The sequence below is a fragment of the Diabrotica virgifera genome, chromosome 6 (genome assembly GCF_917563875.1).
Source record: "Diabrotica virgifera virgifera chromosome 6, PGI_DIABVI_V3a".
Lineage (NCBI taxonomy): Eukaryota > Metazoa > Arthropoda > Insecta > Coleoptera > Chrysomelidae > Diabrotica > Diabrotica virgifera.
This window is the reverse complement of record NC_065448.1, coordinates 237,397,051-237,423,234: the sequence shown is the minus strand read 5'-3', so window position 1 is coordinate 237,423,234 and position 26,184 is coordinate 237,397,051. Positions and strand designations below refer to the sequence as shown.

Sequence of the window (26,184 nt, the reverse complement as noted above, 5' to 3'; positions counted from 1 at the left end):
ACCATTCGAAAAATCGATGGTAATACTATATGGGACAGGGCTAGAAGTACATATATACGACGGAGATGCAAGGTGTATAACATTAATAACTGGGTAAGAAACAGAAGAATAGAATGGAATGACCGCATAAGCCGAATGACAACAAATAGAGTAGTAAGGACAGCGAGAGACGGTTCCCCAATAGGAAGACGATCAGTGGGAAGACCACGAAAACGATGGAAAACGACAACTTACTAGAGGCACATTGAAAAAACAGACAGTCATGTCTATACAAAAAGAAGCAGAAAAAGAAAAGAAATGTCTCCGAGTATTGTTGTGCAAATCTGAACTTACATCGTAACCGTGCCATACACATCCGTATCAAATTGACTACTTTTTTAGGAAAGCCAAGTTCATGCATTGCTTTCCACAGTGCAGTCCTGCATACTGTATCAAATTCCTGTTTAAAATCTATGAACAGCTGATAAAACGCACGATCAAACTCCCATCATTTTTCCATTATTAGTCTTACTGTGAATACCATCAATTATTATTGGTTAATAGACCAGGGCGCATCTGTAAAAATATTAGTACATTTGGATGTTGAGAGGTGACTCATATTTTTTTTCAAAAATTGCTTGAAAATAAGTCATATAATAATATTTAAGTTATCCTCCCACTCAAGAAGGTCCGGAATATTGTTTAAATAAATCCACGAGGAAAAAATTTCCTGTAGTTGGCTGTATACCATTTATTACAAAAAACCATAAAATCCTTTATAAAAGGTATATTTGTTAAAATCCCTATACAGGGCTACATCACAGAACAGAACTAGTTTTTAATCGGTTGACCGATCATCATCAGTGTTTTCCTAAAATGTGTATAACCTGATAAAATGATGATAAAAGTATTTAAAATTTTGACTACGATTTTAAAAAGTTATAGATTATAACTTTAAAATTTAAACTAAATATATTTAAAATTTTGACTATGATTTTAAAAAGTTATAGGTTATACTCACTTGAATCTAACATGCTTACCACCAAATTAAAAAATATGTTCCTATGACGGATTAATTATAAAGGGTTTTTACCCAAATATTTTTTACTTTGTTCCTATGACGGATTAATTATACAGGACTTTTACCCAAATATTTTTTTCCACCTACCTCTACCGAAAGTATACTTTTCCGGACCTGATTGTAGGGAGCAAAGTTGTACTTTTCCTCCCTAGGGAGGAAAATATTTTTCCTCCCTAGGGAGGAAAAGTAAAAGTGACGTCATTCATGAAATATAACTTATTGACGCCCTGTACAATATCTATTTTCTATTACGTAAGTATCTATACATTTAACGTTTATTTATAAAACAGAATTATTTTGCAGAATGGTAAAAAACAGTAAATTGTTATTTTGATTTAACAATGTTTACATTAATAATTTGACTTATATTTGACAGTTGACAGTTATATTGTACCTACTTGCTAGTTTTAGTTCTAATAAATTTTGTTGGTTAGTTACATAAATAAATTAAGTAAAAATAAAAAAATGACTTGTTATTTGAGGAAGGTGGAAAAACCATATGTATAACATGGGAGTAAAGTGCCTTTTCCTCCCTTGAATGATTACTGCCCTCCGCTACGCGTCGGGCAGTAAACTTCATTCTCGGGAGGAAAAGTAGCACTTTCCTCCCTTGTTATACAAATAGCTATTACTTTGGTGGTTAGCATGTTAGATTCAAGAGAGTATAACCTATAACTTTTTAAAATCGTAGTCAAAATTTTAAATACTTTGCATCATTTTATCAGGTTATACACATTTTAGGGAAACACTGATGATCGGTCAACCGATTGACAACTAGTTCTGTTCTGTGATGTAGCCCTGTATAGGGATTTTGACAAATATACCTTTTATAAAAGATTTCATGGTTTATTGTTTAAATGATCAAAATGCCAAAAAATGAAGGAAAATTCGATTTTTTCTTCGTTTTATTGATTATAACTTTAAAACTGTTCATTTCCGAGGAAACTTGCACTGACTTAAAAGTTGCATAATTAAATTTCCTATAATACAGGGTTAGTTAAAAATTTTAAAAATTGTCACCCTTGTTGCAAAATAGCAATAATTGTTAAAAACCATAAAAAACAAGTATTCGCATTTTACGTATTCCAACCATTTATGCTACACTTAGGACCTTCATATTTCACCCATAAAAACTTTATGATATAATAACACAATGCTGTACATTTCATTAAGATCGGATTAATAGATTTTGCAAAATAATTTTTGCAATCCAGCTTTTGCAAAAAAAATCATTTTTTTAAAATGTTGCAAGACTGAAATTAAAGCATACAGCAAGTTGATTTTTTTTTACTTATAGAAGAATACTGTACCTTTCATTTTCAATTTGCAAAATTTAAATGGGTTAACTATCACGGCGTCAGTCAATTTTTGGTGCTACGCGCAGGACAATGGATACGTTTGCTCCGATTGGGCATTCCCATGACCTTTGATAATAATTGATAATTTTAATTTTAAGTACATTTCCATATAAAGAAATAAATTTGTTTATTGCAAAATAGAAACACATACTCCGTCCTTTGAAATAACACTTTTTTTAGCAAAAACTTTCTTTGTTCGTATATTTTTAATTAGAAAATAAAAGTTTATTATTTTTAAACATATGCAATTGTTTAAACAATGTTTCATAAACAATAACCAAATTAGTTTGATTTTTGTGGAATTAAAATATTAAAATACAACAAAATATAGATTAAGAAAATAATATATTAGATAAATATTAAATTTTGGTGGAAATAAACTTGTGTCAATCGAACACCGCTGTCTTGCGCGTAGCACCAAAAATTAATGTTTATTTAAAAAAATTCCTGACGCGCGCCGTGGTAGTTAACCGATTTTAATTTTGAAAATTGAAAATGAAAGGCACAGTATTCTTCTATATGTAAAAAAAATCAATTTGCTGTCTGCTTTAATTGCAGTCCTGCAACATTTTGAAAAAATGAATTTTTTGTGAAAGCTGTATTTCAAAATTTATTTTGCATAATCTATTAATCAGATTCTAATGGAATATACAGGGTGGTGAATCGGAGAACGGGCCATAGGAAACTCAATGTAAAATTCTAAAATGTTGAATTCCTGCTTCCCTAATTATGTTACATCAAAAGTCATGAGAAGTTATTTGTAGAGGATTGAAATCTGTATTAAAAACAGAAGTTACAATTGTTCTACGATTTAAACAGAGTCCAAAATTTTGAAAAATATAATGTATTTACCGCAGTAGGTATGTGTGGGCATGTTAGGTCGCACGTTACTATTTAACTGACAGTGAGCACACTATTGACTAAAGAAAATATCTTTATTATTAATACTTTCTCATTAACTGAGGGTATCTTATCAACTTTATTGCGTTTTAAACAATAAATGATGAAATAAATAAAAAAACTGACAGTTCAAATTGTTAATATAATAACTTCGTTGTCACCAAATGCAACCTTATACACATTATTGCACTGTGTGTTGTCTCACTTTGGCGTATTACTCTGAAAATTGTATTATATTTTTACAAAATTTTACATAATTATTGTTTGTAGAACAAAATTAACAGTTGTTTTCAATACAGATTTTAATTCTCTACAAATAGTTTCTTATGACTTTTGATGTAAAATAATTAGGGAAGCAGGAATTCAACAGTTTAGAATTTTACATTGAGTTTCCTATGGCCCGTTTTCCAATTCACCACCCGGTATAGTGTTTTTTTATTATGTCAAAAAGTTTTTCTGAGTGAAATATGAAGGTCCTAAATGTAACACAAATGGTTGAAAAACATAAAATGCGAATACTTATTTTTTTTTTTTGTTTTTTGGCAATTTTGTCACAAGGTTGACAATTTTTTAAATTGTTAACTAATCCTATATTGTAGTAAATTTAATTACGCAACTTCTATGCCGGTGCAACTTTTCTCGGAAGTGAATATATTTTAAAGTTATAATCGAAAAACAAAGAAAAAAATCGAATTTTTCATTAACTTTTTAACATTTTGAGTGGACCTTTTTGAGTGGAAGGATAACTCAATTATTATTATATGAGTTAATTCCAAGCAATTATTATTATATGAGTTAATTCCAAGCAATTTCTGCAAAAAAAAATAATAGTCATCCCTCAACGTCCATCTCAAAACAGATGCGCCCTGGACTATAATGAGAAATGAATAATACTATCAAAACGAGAAAATTAGAATATTTTGTCACGTACACGTAAATACAAACAATATTTTTTTTCATTTGTAATGTGACACCATGTTTGGTACCATTATACTTTTTTAGTAATTTACAATAAGTAATTAGCTTTATTATCAAAACATTACCACAGTTTTAAAGTGTGTAAATAACTTTAAAGTAATGGACGTAGCAACTGAAACAAAAGAAATTAGCCCCGAGTATGAAGCATGTTTATTATCACGTATATTCTTTTTGTAAGTAAGAAAGTTATTTAATTATTTTTTTTTTATTAAAGAAAAGTTACCGCATCCACCAACAGGTTATTAGCGGCATTACTTGATAAACAAAAGGTTAACAATGATTTTTAACAAATAACAACTAGATTTGGTACAAAAATATTGATTTAGATTAGATAGTAAGTCTTTTACTGGACAGTTTTCTCCTGATAAAGCTGGTAGAGTGCTTGGTAGATTGTTTATTGAATGTTCACTTTGATATTTTGGACACTCAATTAACAGATGGGTGAAGGTAGTACATAGGTCTCACCTGGAACGTTCACTAGCCGAAAGTAAATACGAGTGTGTAACCTTGGTGTGTCTTATAAGTAGGCGCGTTTGAACCGTTTGAATAAACCGTGAACTAGCACTTGTTTTCCACTGTCGTGTATCTGGTTTTACCGATCTTAGTTTAGATTTCGACAGACACCATTCGCGTTGCCACTGACCAATCACTTTTTGAAAAAAAAAGTTTTGAGATAATTACATACACACTCGCGCACTAATTCAGATTCCGCACTTGTTGCTGCCTCGACAGAAGTTACGAGAACTTCTGTCTGCCTCTTCATCCCATCCTATATGTGATGGGATCCATGTAAATTTCGGAGTCGTGCTGTTTTCTTGGTCAATTTGTAATTCAGTTTTTATTACTTTCTCTTAAAAGATTTTTATGATACAGATGCTGCATTTGAAGGAGAGACTTGGGCGAGTCGGTGAAAAACAGGGATATTTGAGAGGTTTGCATGTTTTAGGGCGCGTTGTAAAAAAGGAGAATGTAACAATAGATAGAAACCAGCTGCTAATCTATGTGACTGTGATGCATCACTTTCTAATCCGGAGCCCACCTCTCCAAGATGAGCAAGTATTTATTTTATTCAAGTTGGTCAGCCTTGTTTTTATTGATCTTTCTTTTAAGTAGGGACGGATTTCCTTTAACATGTCACTGAGACCTCTCAAATCAGAAGTGAAGTCATTGATTATGATTATGGGGTTTGATAAGCCAGCTATGCTGTCTAGGAAGAGGACTAATTGATTCTTGTTCAGCGGAAAAGGTGGTTCGTGATTTTCTATGAAGGTTTTGGCAGGATTTATCATGGATGAAATGGATACATTCGAATGCGTTGTTTCTTCGAGTTTAGATGTCATTGGCTTCTCTCGAGTTGCTGTAGGTTTTGGTACTACAAATGGGTTTTCTTGAAGAGCAATGTGGGTGTCTGGAGAGGCGACTTCACTTATAGAGCGTTTTAAATGAGTTTCTTGGTTTTCGGTTACTTCTGTATTTACATTTGGTAATTTTGACTCAGTATGTTGTGAAAAGGTGCTTTGTTGTGATGATGTGGTTGGAGCTTTATTAGATTGGGACGTTTCAGGTTGGTTAGTCGTACTGGTAAGGGTTTGCGTAGGAATCGATGTTGTTGCTGTTTCTGCAGCCGAATCGGCTACAGTTGTAGTATTTGAAGTTGTAGAACTTAGTGGACTTTGTTGAGTCGAAAATATATTTGTAGGTTCAGTGCAGGTTGCTGCCACGTGTCCTGGATTTTTGCATTTGAAGCAGACGTTTCCATCTTGAGAAAAGAATATTGTGTAGTTTGTGTTTTCGAATGCTAATGTTATGGCTCTTGGGATAGTTAAATTGTGAGGGCTAACATACACTTGCCGTCGAAAGCTTAGGATATGGCTGTACTCGGGAAGATTTGCGCCGATTTTTAGAAATGTTATGGGAGATATAAGATGTTGACCGATTTTTTGCAGTTCTTTTTCAAGAACATGATGTGGAATGGACGGGCATACATTTGACATAACAATTCTTTCAGCAGGTGTTATAAGTTGTCTAGCCTTTAAAAGTTCTCCTCGGATAGTTATTTGGCCATAGTTATCTAAAAACTCATCCAGGATATTTTTGTTCGCAAGGTACATGCAAACTTGGTTGTTGGAAAGGCGGGAGGCGAAAATGATATTTTTAGGTTGAATAATATTACCAAGAGGGATTAGGTAGTCATGAAGTGGAGTATTTTCGATTGCACTAAAGACTAGTGCTTGGTCTTTTAAAGGAAATTTAAATTGATTTGTCACTGCTGAGTAGCTTTTCGGTGAAATTTGGTTTTGTTGAGATTGTTGATCCATGCTTGCTTCGGTGGAGATCATTTTAGAAGAACAGGTATCACCCGCAAGAGTGAGTGCGGCCCTGTCCCCCTATTGGGAACCGACTCCAGTTTTGTCAGTATAAATCGCAATAAAATTGAAAATGTGTTTAAAAATTTTACTGGTATACAGTGCGTCCATAAAGTAACGCATAAATTTGAGGACTTTGAGGAAAAATCCTGAAACAGGTCGATTTTTATTTTTAAATTGCGACTTTTTGGCATATATATCATACTAGTGACGTCATCAATCTGGGCGTGATGACGTAATCGATGATTTTTTAAATAGGAATAAGGGTCATGTGATAGCTCATTTGAAAGGGTATTCAATTATCTATTCAAAAGTATAAACATTAACATAATTATTTATACAGGGTGTTCAAAAAAAATTTTTTTAATTAAATTATTTGAGACAAAAAGAAGAATACCTACATGTAATTTATTTAATTCAAAATACGTTTTCCTGTTGTCAGAAAATTGGAAAAAAATGTTTATTTGAAAAATAAACATTAATTTTCGCTTAAACGAATATGTTCAAACTGCTATGCGGCAGGTGGGTGGCAGCTTGATCATTGAATTTAAGTAAAAAAGAACATTTATTTGTCAAATAAACATTTTTTCCAGTTTTCCGGAAACAGGAAAACGAATTTTGAATTAAATAAATTACAATTATTCTTCTTTTTGTCTCAAATAATTTAATTTAAAAAAATGTGTTTGAACACTCTGTATAAATAATTATGTTAATGTTTATATTTTTGAATAGAGAAGAATTGAATATCCTTTCAAATGAGCTATCACATCACCACTATTCTCATTTAAAAAATCATAGATTACGTCATCACGCCCAGATGGATGACGTCACTAGTATGATATATATGCCAAAAAATCGTAATTTAAAAATAAAGATCGACCTCTTTCGGGATTTTTTGTCAAAATCGCCGGTTTACGAAATAATGAATTTATGCGTTACTTTATGGACGCACTGTATACAATTGTATATTATAATACAATAAAATATTTATTATTTCAAAAATTTACGTGAAAAGTAGATAATATGCCGTATATCACTTACTGCTTTTTTGTATGTACCACTTTCACAAAAACTTAACTTATATAAATAAACTTTTATTATTTATATTTACTTGTTGAAACGATAAATTTTCTGCTAATTGCTTTTTAATAACTACCTAGCTCGTCTTCGATACGATGTTAACGATATGAAGGTTCAAACTCTTCTCTTATTTAATTTTTATATTATACAAATATAAAACGAAACATTATGTTTTTAGATACTTAATTGTATACGATAAATAAATTATTTCAATTGGTTGATTAAATTCTCCTCTGCATGAAATATAAATTTATTTTTCTACGACCGTTTAATAACATGCTCATTATTCGCTATTTTTTCATAGATAATAGCACCCCTTACTGTACCCGTGAGTAATAATTCATTACTCACGGGCTGAAGTTACTCACGGGTCATTACTCACGGGCTGAAGTTAGATTCAAGTAGCGCATGCCACTTTTAATATTAATCATATACAGTGATGAGCGCGCTAATAACCGGCAAAATAGCTCAAAAGATGGAAAATGTATTAAGTTGTAAGATAAAAAGGAATGAAACTACTGGAGGTGGGATTTTACCGGTATTAACTTATAATTTACATTACCATTATGGATAGTTTCCACCTTTATACCTTTAAACGTCAGCTAGTTAACTTCGGTCATAATTCTACATAGTATGACGTTCTTTCAAACCTAGTTTCAATAGGTTATGTACGTCTTCTTCTTCTTTGGTTTATTGGCCTCTACCTGCATGAGTATTTGGCTAGTCCATCGTTTTGGCATAAAGAAAAAATCCCTTATTCACCTACAATTTAGAGTTGGTATCGGACAAATACAACAAAGGTAAAAACTTTTCTCGTTCAGGGATAACTGTCGACCATTACACAATCTGCCTCTACTTCTTCTTCTCGTTCTTTAGTTAATTGGCAATTTTGAATTATAATGGGACAAATACAACAAAGGCAAAAATGTTTCTAGCTCAGGGGCAACTGCCGATCATTACAAGATTCCGTAATGTGGCCTCGGTTTCCTTATCCTTTTTCATCTTTCTGATGACCTCAACATTTGTTATTCTATCTACCCAACTTATTTTTAATATTCTTCGCCAGGTCCACATCTCGAATGCTTTAAGTCGATCGCTTATGTCTTTCTTTAAGGTCCAGGCCTCCACCCATACAGCAACACTGAATTATCTAGTCGTACGTAATTTTTGACATATTGTTCAAATTATTTATTATTTTATCAATTTCATTTCCAATATTTTGCTTTCCTCATAACTACGTTTGACGTTAATACGACATTTTTTTTTCGCATAAAGCAAAAATCAATTGAAGACAATAGGGCTTTTCATTCACAGTCATTTGTTTCTAGCTGTCATATGTCGTATAATCTCTGTATATTAATATTATACACAGATTATACAAAAGCTCGAAACAAATGACAATCGATGAAAAGCCCTATAAAGCAAATGTAAATAAAAACAGTTTAATTCATAGTAATTTTTTTATTCTAAAATTAACTTAATTTCTATTTACCATGATTTTAGACGTCTCGGATTCACTCCTGTCACTTCAGAATTGTCGAAGGTTGTTTCAAATCCCACATTTATGACTTTATTGCAATAATTAAATATTAAAATTTGAAATTATGCAGATATTGTTTGCTTTGAATTACTTAACATTTGTGTTAGTCTTTATTAGAAATGTTTAAAGTCTTCTTCTTCATTTTATGTAGACATGACTCTGTCTGTTTTTCAATGTGCCTACCGAAGTTGTCGTTCCATCTTTTTCGTGGTCTTCCCACTGATCGTCTTCCTATTGGGGAACCGTCTCTCGCTGTCCTGACTACTCTATTTGTTGTCATTCGGCTTATGTGGTCGTTCCATTATATTCTTCTGTTTTTCACCCAGTTATTAATGTTGTCCACCTTACATCTCCGTTGTATATCTGCAGCACTGAAGTAGTTTAAAGTAAAACATGAAACGCTTACTGAAAAAACAATGTCATACTTTCGAAAATAAAAAATTCTACAAAAATAAAAAAAAAAGTCCTAAATGAATCTGTTTACAAAAAATGTTCAAATAAGCCACCATAAGCAGCGGAACAATAACCCAGCCTATTGTAAAAATTCCGTCTAACATTAGATAATGTTTCTGGACTAATACCTCTCATTGTATCAGAGATCTTTTCCCGTAATTCTTGGAGAGTATTAGGCCTACCGTCCTCAATTCCATATAGTTTGGACTTTATATACCCCCACATAAAAAAATCACAAGGTGAAAGATCAGGTGATCTTGCAGGCCAGAAAATATCTCCGTGGCCACTAATCAATCTATTAGGAAAAGTAGCACTGAGATATTCCCTGACGATGCGAGAATTATGTGCAGGGCAACCATCTTGTTGAAACCATATGGAATCGAAAGGTATTGGTAAATTACGAAGGGCCGGGACAATTTGATTTTGCAGAAGTTCCAAGTATTTCCGCCCAGTCAACATACCGTCTATAAAAAATGGACCTATGACATGATTCCCTATTATGCCTCCCCAAACATTTACTTTTCGAGGACGCTGAGTACGAGCGACATAAATCTGACGAGGATTTCTTCGAGACCAATACCGAGTGTTCATTGAATTGTGACGTCCATGCAGTGAAAACGTACATTCATCGGTAAACAAAACATTCTGTAAAAAATGTTCATCTTGATGTGACATTTCCATTGCATTTTGACAGAATTCTAAACGTCGATATTGATCTCCAGGGAATTGTTCGTTGGATTTATGTAACTTGTAGGGACGGTATCCATGCTTTTTCAAAATTTTACCTACTGTAAATCTTGAAAGTCCAAACTGTTCTCCGAGAAAAGATGTTGATTGAGTAGGATTTTGTTCAATACTTGCACAAATCAAAGTGTCCCTTAGTTCTAAATCTGGGTTTACCTCTCGTCGTCTACGAATTCCTCTTGGAGTAAACACGGATCCATAATTTAAAAAATTACGTACAATAGACTGAATTGTCGATCGTGTTGGTGTTGGCCTATTTGGGTACATATCTCTAAATTGTTGTCTGATCATGTTCTCTGGTAATCCATTAGCATGCCAGACAACAATTTGCACTTTTTCTTCTACCGTTAAAACCATGATTTCCACGAATTGTTTTTTCAGCAAAAAGTTTCTGTTTACCGTAGAAAACCACTTCTCGAACTCGAAGTGTTATAGTTTAATTTAACGTTCACTAGAGCCCACTTCAGTAGTTGTATGGAGGAGAATCAGATTAGAAGTTCGGGAAATGCTTCTAAGAATCAGTGCAGCATTTTCATGTGGCAGTTTATGGAATTTAATATTATTTATTTTATACTTAGTTAATTGGCACTCAGTCAAATGGTTTCGTTATAGGTATTTGTGAATTTGGAAATGTTTAGTTTTAGGACCTGATGCTTCTTGTGTGTTTTATTATTTTAGTTTGGAATAATCGACAGTTTTAGTTTGAAATTAAATTTCGGTTTGACGTCTATTTGTGTCAGATGAAAGTTTTTACCTCTGTTTTATTTGTGCCATAACAACCTAAAATTGCCAATTAATCAAAGAAGGTGAAGAAGAAGTAGAAGCAGATTATGTAATAGTCGGTAGTTATTCCTGAGCGAGAAAAGTTTTTAACTTTGTTGTATTTGTCCGATATTAACTATAAATGTAGATGTAGATTATTAAGGGATTTTTTCTTTATTCTGAGAGAATGAGCTGGCCAAAATACCCATGCAGGTAGAGGCCAATAAACCAAAAAGAAGAAGAGGTACATAACCTGATAAATCTGAGTTTGAAGAAACGTCATACGTAGAATTAGAATTATGACCGAGGTAAACTAGCTGACGTTTAAAGTTATAAAGGTGGAAACTATCCATAATGGTAATGTAAATTATAAGTTAATACCGATAAAATCCCACCTCCAGTAGTTTCATTTCTTTTTATCTTACAACTTAATACATTTTCCATCTTTTGAGCTATTTTGCCGGTTATCAGCGCGCTCATCACTGTATATAAACTGCAAATAAAATTACTTAAACTTGTTTATTTAATACAATAATTATTGTAATTTATACCAATAATTAACTTCGAAAAATTTTTAAAGGAATTTTAACTGTAACAATGTCAGTATATTTTTTGCGTTTATATCTTGTTTACTAAAAATTTTGACATTTATCATTTAATTTAGTGACAGTGACATTAGCGCATTTTGTTTATGTTAATTGGAATTTATAACTAATATTGTGTTAACTATGTTACAACATATGTATAGTTATATTATTATATTATAATATATACCTAGTTAGATGTAAATATACATTATAACTATATATGAAATAAGTCCACCGACAGCCATTTCGTATTTATTAGATTCAGTGACAGTAGGTACAAATTTAAGCTTATAATTTTTCGGAAACGAATAGAACTTATACATATTGACTATTTCTAGTTGTATTTTTAAAATAAATAAGAATTTAGTAATAGTAGGCAACTAATTATTCAGCCACGTAATAGGTGTAAATAGCATTTAGGTATTTTTTAAATTATTATAATTTAAATCTCGAGTAGTTGATAATTAAATTTTTTACTAATTAAAATAAAAAAAGGTCGTAGAAAAAGTATAGTATTCTACTCGCATGTAATGGCTATTACTCACTCTGATGAATTACGACACTCGCCTACGGCTCATGTCGCAAACTTCATCATCGTGAGTAATAGCCATCATTACATGCTCGTTGATTAATATACTATTAAATTTTATATTTATAATTCTTCTTCCTCTTTATCAGTAATTCTTTTTGTTCACCGGCGGATTGATACATCTATGGAACCCTATCTTTTGCGCAGTCGTCCGACACTTCTGCCGATGGGGGATTTATTTCTTGCTATTTTCATCACACGGGCAAATCTCCCCCGATTTGCTTTTGTGGTTATTCCATTCTTTTTTTCTATTTAGTGTCAATTCGTTTATACATTGTACCTTCTTCTTCTTCTTCATGTGCCATCTCCTCTAAGAAGGTTGGCAACCATCACGGCAATTCGCACTTTCGATACCGCTGCTCTAAAGAGATCAGCAGAAGTGCAATTAAACCAAGCTCTCAAATTGTTTAACCAGGAGATGCGTCTTCTTCCGCGACTCCTTCTACCCTGTATTCTTCCTTGCATTATCAATTGTAACAAGTTATAACGCTCGCCCCTCATAACATGTCCCAGATATTGCAGTTTTCTGACTTTAATTGTATTTAAAACCTCTTTATCTTTTCCCATTCTTCTCAACACCTCGATATTCGTGACTCTATCCACCCAACTTATTCTTAATATTCTTCTGTAGGCCCATAACTCGAAGGCTTCTAATCTGTCCGAAACATCCTTCTTTAATGTCCAAGCCTCCAACCCATAGAATAATACGGAGAACACGTAGCATCTCAGAAGTCTTATCTTTAAAGAAATTGTAATGTCCCTGCTACAGAGTACTTTTTTTAGTTTGTTGAAAGCATTTCTTGCCTGTCCTATTCTTGCTTTAATCTCTTCTGTGTACTCATTAGTTTCATTAATTATTGTACCCAAATATTTATATTTTTCAACCTTTTTAATTTGTTCTCCATGTATTGTTATGCTTTCTTGGCGCTGTTGAACTTTTGTGATTACCATAAATTGTGTCTTTTTTGTGTTTAGGGACAGTCCGTTTTCTTGGCTGACTTCTACCACTCTGTCAACCATTTGTTGTAAATCCTCAAGACATTCGGCTAATAAAATAGTGTCGTCGGCAAACCGTATATTATTGATTGGTCGACCATTTACTTTTATTCCCGTGGTTAGGTCTTCTAGTGCTTCCTGGATTATTTCCTCTGAATACAAATTGAACAAAGTAGGAGACAGGACACAGCCCTGTCTGACGCCCCTCTCAATACGTATTTCATTTGAAAAGGCGTTGTTCTCTTTTACCACAGCGATCTGATTATAATAGATAGCACTAATGATCCTGATGTCCCTCATATCTAAGTTTTTCTTTTCAAGTAATTCGATAAGGTGGTTATGTCTGACCTTATAGAAGGCTTTGTTGTAATCCAAGAAACACATATATACTGGCTGATTAACATCCATGCACCTTTGCACAAGTACATTTACAGCGAACAGGGCTTCCCTCGTTCCCATTGCATTTCTAAATCCAAATTGCGTGTCGCTTATGTCCTGCTCAAGTTTGTTATGTATTCTCCGGTGTATAATTTTTAAAAATATTTTGAGTGTATGACTCATTAAACTTATTATCCGGTGGTCTTGGCATTCTTTTGCATTTGGTTTTTTTGGCAGTGTTATGAACGTTGACAGCAGCCAATCTCTGGGAATGATTCCTGTACTGTATATTGTATTAAATAAGTCGACCAATATTCCAATTTGCTGGTCCTCTATTAACCGTATTATGTCTACAGGTATTTGGTCAGGACCTGTTGCCTTGTTGTTCTTTGTTCGCTTTATCGCCTCTAGTACCTCATCTTCTGTTATGTCTGGGCCGTTGTCGAACTTTTCTTGCTCTAGTACTATTTCAGTCCGTTCGTCTTTAAATAGCTCTTGAATATATTCCTGCCATCTTTTAAGCCTTTCACCGACGTCTATAATTATTTTTCCGTTTTTATCCAGCAGTATGTTTGATTTTTTCTTAATATTAGTGCCTGTTATTTCACTAATTTTCTTATGAAGGTTTAAGTTATCATGTTTCTCTACCAACTGTTCAATCTCTGCGCATCTGTCACTATACCATCTTTCCTTTGCCTCTCTGATCTTTCTCCTTATTTCTGTGTGTATAATATTATACATGTTTTTGTCTTTGTACATTGTACCTTACATTTTATCTAATGCCGGCACTCCTGTTTCGATCTCTGAACGTATTTCTTGTAATTCTTCTCAGTAGGTACTCTCTTCTTCTTCTTGTTCTTCTTTTGCCCTTTAATTCATCCAATTTTGAACATAGGCTTCCCCCAGTTTCCTCCATTCGCTTCTGTTTAGTGCCTTCTGTTTCCAGTGCGTTCCTCCTATCTTTTTAATATCGTCTCCCCATCTCATCTGTGGTCGTCCTTTTGCTCTCTTTATTGTCCATGGTCTCCATTGTTGTATCGTGGTATTCCACCTATTCTCCGTTTGTCTGGTGTTATGACCTGCAAAACTCCATTTTAGCCTGGCTACACGTTGTCTTGCGTCTTTGACTTTTGTTTTATTTTTTACCCAGTTGTTTTGCTTTTTGTCTGTTAATTTTGCTCCTAACATTGATCTCTCCACGGCTCTTTGTGTCTTCATTATTTTATCCATGTTTTCCTTGGTCAAGGTCCATGTTTGCCACGCGTATGTGAGAATTGGGAGTATGCACTGGTCAAACACTCTTGTTTTTAAGTATTGTTGTATTTTTTTATTCTTTTGGACCCAATTTAATTTCCCAAATCCTACCCAGGCTAATCTGACCCTTCTTTTTACCTCCGCTTTTTGGTTTTCCTTATTTACTTTAATTTTCTCTCCCAAATATACCTATATAATCATAGGTGTATTTACCTATACTTTATAGGTATATATACCATATACCTATATAATCATTAGGTGGTTCAATTAACCGCTTCTATTGTGGTGTCGTTTATTATTACGTTTCTATTATCTTGTGTGTTTGTCATTGTTTTTGTTTTGGCAAAATTCATCTTTAAACCTATTTGTTCGGATTCATTTGCTAGCTCGGTTAGCATGGTTTGTAGTTCTTCAAAACTTGATGCTATTACTACTACATCGTCTGCATATCTTAGGTGGTTCAGTTTCTTTTCTATGTTTATTCCCATGTTTGTCCATTCCATTGTTTTGAAAACATCTTCCAGTGCTAATGTAAATAGTTTAGAAGAAATAACATCTCCCTGTCGCACTCCTCTGTTAATTGGTATGGGTTTTGTGGTTTCTTCCAATTGTACTGTCATTGTTGCTTTCTTATATATATTATGTATTAGCATTCTGTATCTGGAATCTATTCTACAGTTGTTTATAGCTTTTTCTATTACCCACATTTCCAAGTTGTCAAATGCTTTTTCGTAGTCAACGAACGCAGATCTATATGGTATTCGTTAGCTTTCTCTATTAGTGTCCTAATTGTTAGAAGATGGTCAGTGGTGCTATATCCCTTTCGGAATCCTTCCTGCTCTACTGGTTGATATGAGTCAAATTTGTGTGTTAACCTGTTGTTGATAATCCTCATGAATAGTGTATACATTTGCGACAGCAGTGATATAGATCTGTAATTTTTTTATGTCCTTTCTGTCGCCTTTTTTAAATAGCAGGTTTGTAAGACTTTCGTTCCATTCGTCGGGTATTTCTTCTTTATGTACACACTGATTAACTAGATTTCTTAATGTTTGTAAGATTTCTTCTTTCCCTTCTTTCAACATTTCAGCAAGAATTCCATCTGGTCCCGGTGCTTTGCTGTTCTTTAATTGTGATATTGCTGCTTATATTTCATAATTTTCTACTTTTGGTAATGTTTCTGAGTTTACATTCGTGATTGTTTTCTTGATATATTCCTGAATGTTGAGGTTTGCGTCTTTCTTTGAGGTGTATAGTTCTTTATAAAACCTTTCTCAGTACTGGTACTCTCATCTCTCCCATTTCCAGTAGTCTATCAAGTCTTTGTATTGTTGATGTGTCGGGTCTTTTGTTCTGATACATAACATATCATTATTGATCTTACACTAGCTTGATAAATTCTTGACCTCATCTCAGTGTAGTCATTGTAGTCAGGTCGGCAGAATTCAGGGGGAGGCAAATTTTGGCAAAAAAGTGAAAAATGCCGTGGGGGAGGGCGGCAAATTGTGGATAGCCCAGGAGCGGAAATCTTCAAATCCGCCTCTGACTGTAGTATATTCTTAGCCCTAGTCTATTTATCTTTATAATATAATTAATATAATTTTACATAAAAACTCATACAGAAGTAAAATCTTCAACTTGTATTCTGGTATAAAATCGTTTATTAAAAAACTATCTAAAAAGTCATCCAAATGGATTGCAAAACGTTTTCGTTTTAATTCAGAACATCTTCAGTGCATTCTGCTGAGTAGTTTGAAACTAGCACACTATTTAAAGTGGTAACCCCATAATATATGGTTTAAATATCTTATTTTAATAGAACATGGTGGCTACACGTCGATGTTGTTAGATAATAGAACACATGCTCAAAGGGCAACATGGTTCCCTGCTCGAAAATGCTAGGTACTTGCCAGTTCAATGGGAACAGACCAACTTAGTGTGTGGATAATTTTACATCTTATTTTTGAATAATTGTATCAGTGTTATTCCTCGTATAATAACCTTAAAATACCACAAACAATAAGCAAACATGACATTGAGCCATACGTGTTATTGATAAAGTTCGTGGTGTATAAATGCACACTTGGTGCAAAGACATGGATGATTCGTTTATTATTATTAGACATGGGTATTTCGAAGTACTGTGTTAAATCAGTAATGTAATTGTTAACGGCTGTGTTTCGACACCGTATGTGATATGTAAATATAATGTTTTTTTTTATTTAGCTAATGCCTCGACAACTAATGGCCATTGGCATGGTAGGTACGGTGAATTTTTGCAGTTGGTACCTAGTGTCATGTGTAGTGTATGTGTTATAATAGAATAGAATAGAAATATGCTTTATTGTCACTGAAAATACAAATTTTATGAACAAAGCTTAATTAAAATCAGAAAAAATAAATAAAAAATATCTAACAATAACAATAACAAATACAATTTTTTGAAATTTGATAAATCGTCAATATAAAAAAAAATATACATAAATACAAAATATAAGTTAATAAAGTAAAGAAAAAAAACAAAATCGATATATTGCAACAATTTATAGAAATTGCAAAGTGAATATACGACAAAGTAAACTATTTATAGACATAGGAACTAATAAGTTTAAGCTGCTGCATGTGACACCCAAATATAGATAAGTTTGGTTACTTGTACATTACTGTAATTTCTTAGTTAGTCATTAAGAAACTCTTCTACTGAATAATATGGTCTTTTAGATAGATGAGCTTTTGTCATTTTACGGAACTTGGGGAAAGATGTTGCAGATTTGAGTTGTAAAGGAAGATGGTTGTATAGTTTTTTTGCAGAATATAATATAGATTTCTTTACTAACTCAGAGGACGGGATCGGTAAATAGACATCAAAATTTGAATTTCTGGTGGAGTAGTCATGACGAGGCCTTGCTGGAAAGACATGCATGTGTTTACGAATTAAGCAAACAGTTTCTAAAATATATAAAGATGTAAGGGTTAAAATGCCGTGATCTTTGAAGTAACTTCTGCAATGTGTTGTTCTTCTGAGGCCAAACAGATACCTTATTGCTCTTTTTTGTAATTTAAAAATAACATCTAATTGGGCAGCTGTACTAGAACCCCAAAAAGGAAGACCATATCGAAGATGAGACTCGAACAAAGAAAAATATGTTAGTTTAGAAGATGCTAAATTGAGTTCTTTCGAAACAGATCTTATAGCATAGCAGGCTGAGGCGAGTTTCTTACTTAACACATCGATATGAAGGGACCATTTGAGGTTGCTGTCTAAAAAAATACCAAGAAATTTTACAGAATCAACGGTAGAGATCTGGCTGTTATTAACAAGCAGGGGTTGAAGAGCACTTTCATAGGATAATGCTACTGTCTTATCCACGTTAAAAGAGAGTATATAAAGAGAGTATAAAAAGTTATAGTTGCATGAAGAGATGCAATAGTTGAGTTGCTCCAAGTGATACTGGTATCATCAGCAAAAAGAAAAATTTTTCCATCGATTTTTAAGTTAGTGATGTCATTTATAAAGATAAGGAACAGTAGAGGACCCAATACTGAACCTTGCGGTACTCCACATACAATGTTTTTGAGACTAGAGTCAGTATCATTTGCTCTAACTAGTTGTTTCCTATTATTCAAGTAAGATTGGAACCAATTCAAAGAAATACCTCGAATCCCATAGAAATTTAGTTTTTTAATCAAAATGTCGTGATTTACACAATCAAAAGCTTTGGCATAGTCACAGAAAACAGTGGCAGTATAAAGATTATTGTTTAGTGCTTGGTAAACCTCATGAAACACAGAAAACAAGGCATCAGTGGTACATTTATTAGTTAAAAGGCCGAACTGATTTTGGGATAAGATGTTGTTATCAATGAGAAAGGACATAAGACGGGTTTTTATGAGTCTCTCAATAATTTTTGAAAGTACCGGTAGTAAGGCAATAGGTCTATAGTTGCAAGCATTAGATTTTTCACCACCCTTATGAAGGGGAATAATAATGGCTATCTTTAGGCACTCTGGGAATTTGCCTCTTTCAAAGGAATCATTAATTAGTGAGACGAAGTTTTCCAACACATTTTCTGTGAGATTTGAGAAGATTTTTATGGATAGTCCATCAGTACTACGGGATGATTTGCTTTTGATACTATTGATAGTTTGGATCAGTTCAGATATATCGATTGGTCTTAAAAAGAATGAATTCGAGAACACTCCTGAATTGGGGAGATAGGAAATGGGATCTTTTTGTGGCAAAATAGTAGAAGTTATATTTTTACTCACATTAACGAAATATTCGTTTATATTTTCCGGGTCTGGAAGGGCAAATGTTTGAACTGCGTGAGTTCTATTTCGAAGATCGTTTATTATGGACCAAGTTTCTTTTGCAACACTTTTAGAGCTTTCCATACGATTTTGATAGTATGCTTTTTTAGCTGATTTGATGAGTTTTAGATAGGTTACCCTGTACTTGGTGATATATTGAGTGACAGAGACGTTGGTAGCAAATTTCTTGATATACAATAGTGAGCGCATATTTTTGGCTGATATGCGAATACCTTTTGTAGCCCAGGGTTTGTGATGTTTTGGCTTAATTGAAATTAAAGGAAATGCCTTATTGAAGATAGAGACAAGCTTTTCTATAAAATCGTTGAAATTATAGTCCACGTCCGCAGAAGGAAAATGCCACTCAGAAGTTAAGCATAAATTTTGAAATTTATGAAAATTCCGAGCAAGTTGAGTAAGTGTCTTAAGTTGTTGAGTAAGTGTCTTGTTACTTTGCAGAGTCGGCGTCATTGTCTTTGCAAAGAGATGCTAATTGTATCCGAAAGTCTGCGGTCCCTCTAAATATAATGTTATCTGAACCGAAATACAGCTTTATTTAATAAAGGACCAAAGAGGCAGATTAATTACCATCCCTTCTGCTTTTTCGCCATATATGCATCCTGTCAGTCACTTTGCTTTTTGTACTTGATCTCTCATTTCTTTGTCCAAGTCTCCATAGCTGGACAGTTTTATTTCCATTATTTATTCAACACTGATGCCATCAATTCCTATTTTACATCTGATTGGTTCTATACTGATTACTATTGTTTTAGTTTTTTGAGATCAGATTATAAAGAAATTATTTTGCTCTTATGTTAAATCTGTGGACTAGTCATTGCAGACTAGCTGACAAGATTATTCGCAAAATTCAGCTTGTTTTCCTCGTTTTTAGAGATAGAGAATCTCACGGCTGGACTACCAGGTAAAATGCAACACAGGTTAATAAGTTACCATTTTTAAATAATTGGCTAATTCAAACTGAAAAAAAATGAAACTGTTATTTCTAAGTAAAACAACTGTTACAATTAAGTGTTATCTTATTTTTAATGGGTATTCACGTATTTTTTCGGCCATTTAAAATATCGATATTTAGCGATAGGTATTAGCAAAACGTTTTGTTTTATTCATTTTTTTGGTGGCTCAAGCAGTTTTTGATATTTGTTTACAATACTTGCATCAATTATAGGGTACGGTTCAAGTGTATGGGCACATATATTAATAAATAAAAAAAATTCAGAAAAATTAAATAGAGCTCAGAGAGGATTTTTTGTAAGAATGACGGGAGCATTTGGAACAACTGTAACACAGGCACTCACAGTTTTAACTGGAGTAATGCCAATGCATTTAGAAACACAAAAAAGAGCATGTAATTATTGGCTAAAAAAGAAAAATATGAAAAATAATACAAATAATAGGATTAGATATAAGAAATAAAAGAGAATTAAAAGAAATAATAAATAGAAAAAGACAAAATGAATGGGAAAATTCAACAAAATCTAGACGTTTATACAATTTTATACCAATATTAGAAAACATTCCAAATTATTTTAATCCAAAACAAGGTTTAGTACACTTTTTAACAGGACATGGACCGTACCCAACATATTTGGAAAGATTTAACTTAAAAGATGATGCATATTGTGAATGTGGAGAACTAGGTACACCAGAACATATAGTGTTACATTGTGAAAATACTATAGAAAATGAAGAACATAGAGAAATGAGAAGAAGATTAGAAAGAATTGAAATAAGAGATATGTTACAAAATGAAGAATATTTTGGAATATTAAACAATCTAACAGAAATAATACCTAAAAAACAACAAGAAATTTATAATAATAGAAGAAGACAACAAATAATCCAACCCTGATGAAGTTGAGTAAGATAAAGTTAAAATAAATAAAATAAAATATAAATTCAAAAATAGATATTCACAATTATAATAATAATAATTCAATATAAAATAAATAAATAAAAATAATAATTCAATAAATAATTCATTAAATTAAAAAAAAAAAGCTACCAACTCTCTTCTGAAAATAGAGGGACTGTCTTTATAACTTAGAAGGGAGTTGATAGTACCAAAAATATTTTAACAAATATATATTGTTGCTTTAAATTTGTTTAATGTAATTAATAGATTATGGCAAATTATTAATTGTAAAAATAGATTTAGTAGTTTAGTAAAAAACGTAAAAATATAAAAAAGAATATCTGTAATCCCATCAGGAAAAAAATGACCTGGATTAGTCACTAGAGGCCAGGTCATATGTATGAACAATAAATAAATAAAAATTTGTTTACTTTTTGGTTGCATGGGTTTTTTTTCTGCTTGTTTATTGGCGCATTCATAACTATATGGAAGGTTGTCATTCCATATTTTGGCGCGTCATCTGATAGGTACTTCTGCTGCCAATTGGTAATTTATCTTTTGCTATTTTGACCCCATGGGTCTCACCCATTTTGCTTACGTGGCTATTCGTTTATATTTTCTCTGTTTAGTGCCCATTCGTCTATACACTATACGTCACATTTTCTTATAATATCTTCGCTCCTCTTTCGATCTCTCAGCGTATTTCCTGTAATTCTTCTGAATACTCTCATCTCTACCGTTTCCAGTAGTCTTTGTAGTATGTAGAGAGCGGAATATGTGCAACACAACATTACCAATACATTACTTTTACTACAAATATGCAGGTATTTTTTCTAAATTTGTCTAAATATGCAAATGCATATTAAAAATACTCAAAAATAAAACAATGTATTAAATATAAACATTTATGTTTAATACATATTTATTTTTCACATAAAAACAAATGAAATGACACACAAAAACTGATATTATAATTAAATTAAAAATCTAAATTATAGTATGAATTTATAATCAAATATTTTTCAAAATTTTCAACTAGCAACTTTTGCCTTCTATCACTAAAAACGTGTTTGGACACAGAAAATGTTCGTTCTACATCTACTGATGTTATAGGACAATATTTTAATTTAGGCAGTAAACTAATTTGCCAAGTCGTAAGATCTTCAGAAAAGTTGCCTTCAGAAATACGTACAACTTTCCTCAAACAATCGAAGCCCTCATTTTTTTCTAAAACATTTTTTAATTTATTTCTAATTGTAATCCCTGTACTTCCGGAATTTTTTGACAATGAGCAGAAAAAGTGTTAACAAAATTAACCGAATCACTTAATTGTAAATTCCTTTGTTCTAATGACTTTATTAGATCTGGTAAAAAACTAATGAAAATGAATGTAACTTACGATTTTGGAACAGGCCTTGCAAAATACTTTGTCTCCACTTAGCTTTAACTCGGGAAACCACTTTATCCAAGCACTTTTTTGAATGGTAGACATATTTAAATTTAATATATACCAATCACTTCCAAAACACTAAATACGATACAACGTTTACTTTAAACAAATGTTGGCCGGAAACTGACAAAATAAATATTAGACCCTTAAAAGCAGGTAGGTACCTACGACTTGCTACCCTAATAAAATAATAGTTTTCTGGGAACACCCATAATTGTTAAATTCAGGTAGTAATGGGAAAGTCCAGATAGATAATAATGAGTGATAGATAGATAAATAACGAGCTCGTTCATATCGAAGTTATAGAATTCCAACTAAGAGAGGAAAATTTTAAACTTTTATATAATTTATTTTTAAAATATGCAAAATAAATCGTGTTTAGCTTAAATACGCAATGTTGTGTTTGTTGTCTCAAAATATGCAATATATGCATCTATATGCACTTTGCATATATTCCGCTCTCTAGTAGTATGGCTGTATCGGATCTTGTTTCTGGTGCCTCTATACTCTATGGCAAGGGTCACCAATTAACGGACCGCGGTCCGCATCCGGACCGTGGGCTAGTTTTGAGCGGACCGCCATTAAATTCAGGATAAAGTGTTTGCCAACTTTGAAAATGTTTGACCATGAAATTTAATATTATGTTTGGCTCAACTTATGTGTGCGAAGCCGCTTTATCAAGAAGAACTTTTTTAAAAATCGGTACAGATCCCAGCTAACAGATGAATATCTCAACTCCCTAATGAGAATCAGTTACTCGCTCCACACTTGACAGGATGTACATAATAACTAATGTGATTTTTCTCACTGATAATTTAAGAGTTTTCCCCTTAGTGTTATACTTAATACTTAATCATTAATTTTGAATTTAAGTAAACTATAATAGAAAATTGTCATGTGCGTTTTTTATATTCATTTCCTCTCTACTATATTTGTTAAGTGGGAGTACTTTTCAGCTGTGCATTTAATTAAAATACCTAGTTTTCAGATTTAATAATTCTGCAACAAACAGCTTCCATTGAAACTAATGTAGAAAAGATACATGTTAATTACCATTTTGTACTAAATATGATTATTTATTTTAAATTTCTGAGTATCAATAACTGGATTTAAAGAAAGTTAATAACTATGTATGTATAAAACTGAAAATATCTAAAAACTTGAGTTTTTAAATATTTTAAAATTTAAAATATTCTCAGTAAAAATTTACTATATTTCTGTGTTACTGATAATAACATCAAAACAATACACAATGAATTTACGTATTATTTACTATACCAGGAAAGTATTCAACTTTACAGTGGTCAAAAAACCATGAGATATTATTAGTTTTCCTTTCCATATGATATGATGTGAGACCGCTCCCGAATAAAAAATTTTCTGATTCGGTTTCTTTGCGGACTCCTGTTCAAAAGTGTCCCCTTTAAACAAGTCAGAAGTGTCCCCTTTAAACAAATTCAAAATTACCTTTTTGGCCCGAAAAATTACCGTGTTTTTAGGTTTTTTTAGGTGTTTTTAAACAGAAAAGGTCTCTTGTCATTTTTCTCAAAAGATGATAGTTTTCGAGTTATAAGCGATTTAAAATCTGAAAAATGCGAAAATACGCATTTTCGAGGCTTGAAAACTCATAAATATGTAAATTATTAGATTTCAGGTTGTAAAGTACCTAAATTGAAGTTTATACATTCAATTTCAAGATTCTTATGCGTAGTCGGGGCTTATTTCAATATAGACCGTTGTTTTTATGGTGCGTCTCTGTCGCTCTTATACATATTATAAGTACTGATGCATAAAATTCCCAACAAATAGTTGACGTTAATATTTTATAATTTATTACTAACATAGTTTTTTTAATAATTTATTTATTTATTCAATTAATTATTGTCAATGTGCTAAATAAATAAGCCAATCAAAACAACGGTCTCAATTGAAATAAGCCCCGATTACTCATCAGAATCTTGAAATTGAATGTTAAACTTCAATTTAGGCACTTGACAACCGCAAAAATAATAATTTACACATGAGTTTTCAAGCTTCGATTTTTCAGATTTTAAATCGCTTAAAACTCGAAATCTGTCAAGTTTTGAGCAAAGTGACACGGAGCACACTAGTTCGCTCCCAAGGTCAAAAAACCCTCTTAATTACATACTAGTTCGCTCCGAAAACCATAACCTAGTTCGCTCCCATTGTTAAGCGGATTAAGTAATTATCTATTAAGTTCTAGGAAAATTAATATCGGCAAAACTAAACTGGTACTGTGATTTTTGTATTTTATATAGAAATTGTATAGAATATTGGTTGTTACATATTTATGTAGACAGTGGAATTAGATTATTAAGATTTAGCCCAATAAATGACCGTTTTGGAGTGTAATTTTCTGCGTTACGACGAATTTGTTTGAAAATTTCGTTTTATGTTCTGCTTACCCTTTACTTTAAAGTTGGACTTGTGCCGTTGGTTGCTTTTACTTGGGGGGTGAAAGGGGTGAGAGACCCCCAAGGGTCTCATGGGTGAGAAAAAAGACTTTTGAAATTATTCCAAAAATGGATAAATTGGCAAATTCTAAGCAACTTTTGTTTTTAGAGAGTCTTTTTAACTAAGTTATTACTTTTCGAGTTATTAGCGAGTAAAAATGTTTATTTTTCGACAAAAGAAAAACACGTTTTCTCAAATAACTGAATAAATAAGTATTTTGTTTAAAAAAATAATGTGCTTAGCAAAAATGCAGCTTGATTAATTTCGCTGTGTATCAATTACAATGGTTTTTCACACAAATCGTCCATTGCCTTCCGCTTAACACCATTACTTGTAGTTTTTGCTGGTTTAACGCTGTTTTTGATAAACTTTCATGGGTGTGGTTATCACTATATTCAACTATACTGTTACAAATATTTAAAGTTTTAACAAATGCTTTGCAACTTCTTTCTACACACTGTCAACCTTTAATATTATTAGCAAGCATTTTATGGAAGTTATACTTGTAATTGTCAATAAATAACATAGACTTTCAGATTTCTCCATCATGAACTAAAGACATTCAAACCGTAACTAAAGTAATAATGATGAGATTTGCACCACCCCTCTATCTTATCATAAAATTTCAGGTGACTACTAATTACCAACCTTTTCAAACAAATAAATATCACTTGCAATTTCTTATACGTAAAAACCCAATCAAATATTGAACAAGGGAATATGAGCTCTAACATCATAATTCTTTAGTGATAATATGGTTATAATTTTAATATAATTTTAAGTAAGAAGTAGTTTTATATTTAGGTAAAAACAAGTTTGAGATATATTTATTAAATTTTTTATTAATAAAATGTATTAAAGTACCTGCTTTATGAAGGAAACATTGTCTATATACGACGACCCTGGCTATTAATTATTATTCATTGTGTACCCAGTAAGGGCATTTTTAAACTATCTTTTCAAAGAAATATATGGCCGGAGCGAATTTACCTATGCTCCTTTTCTGTATGGTATTCAAAATCTGGCCGCC

General features: G+C 32.3%; 1 protein-coding gene across 3 annotated transcripts in view; it reads left to right on the top strand.

Moving 5' to 3' along the window:
• Positions 1 to 4,292: 4,292 nt before the first annotated feature.
• The window catches only part of LOC126887347 (ATP-binding cassette sub-family C member 4-like), an 85,514-nt gene continuing 63,622 nt past the window's right edge, over positions 4,293 to 26,184 (top strand). For all 3 annotated transcript variants that reach the window (XM_050654799.1, XM_050654798.1, XM_050654800.1), the window contains exon 1: positions 4,293 to 4,469. Coding sequence is in view for 2 of the 3 variants with exons in the window: in XM_050654798.1 (XP_050510755.1) it covers positions 4,396 to 4,469 (74 nt within the window). In the remaining variant the exon portion in view is untranslated. The remainder of the gene's footprint in view (positions 4,470 to 26,184) is intronic.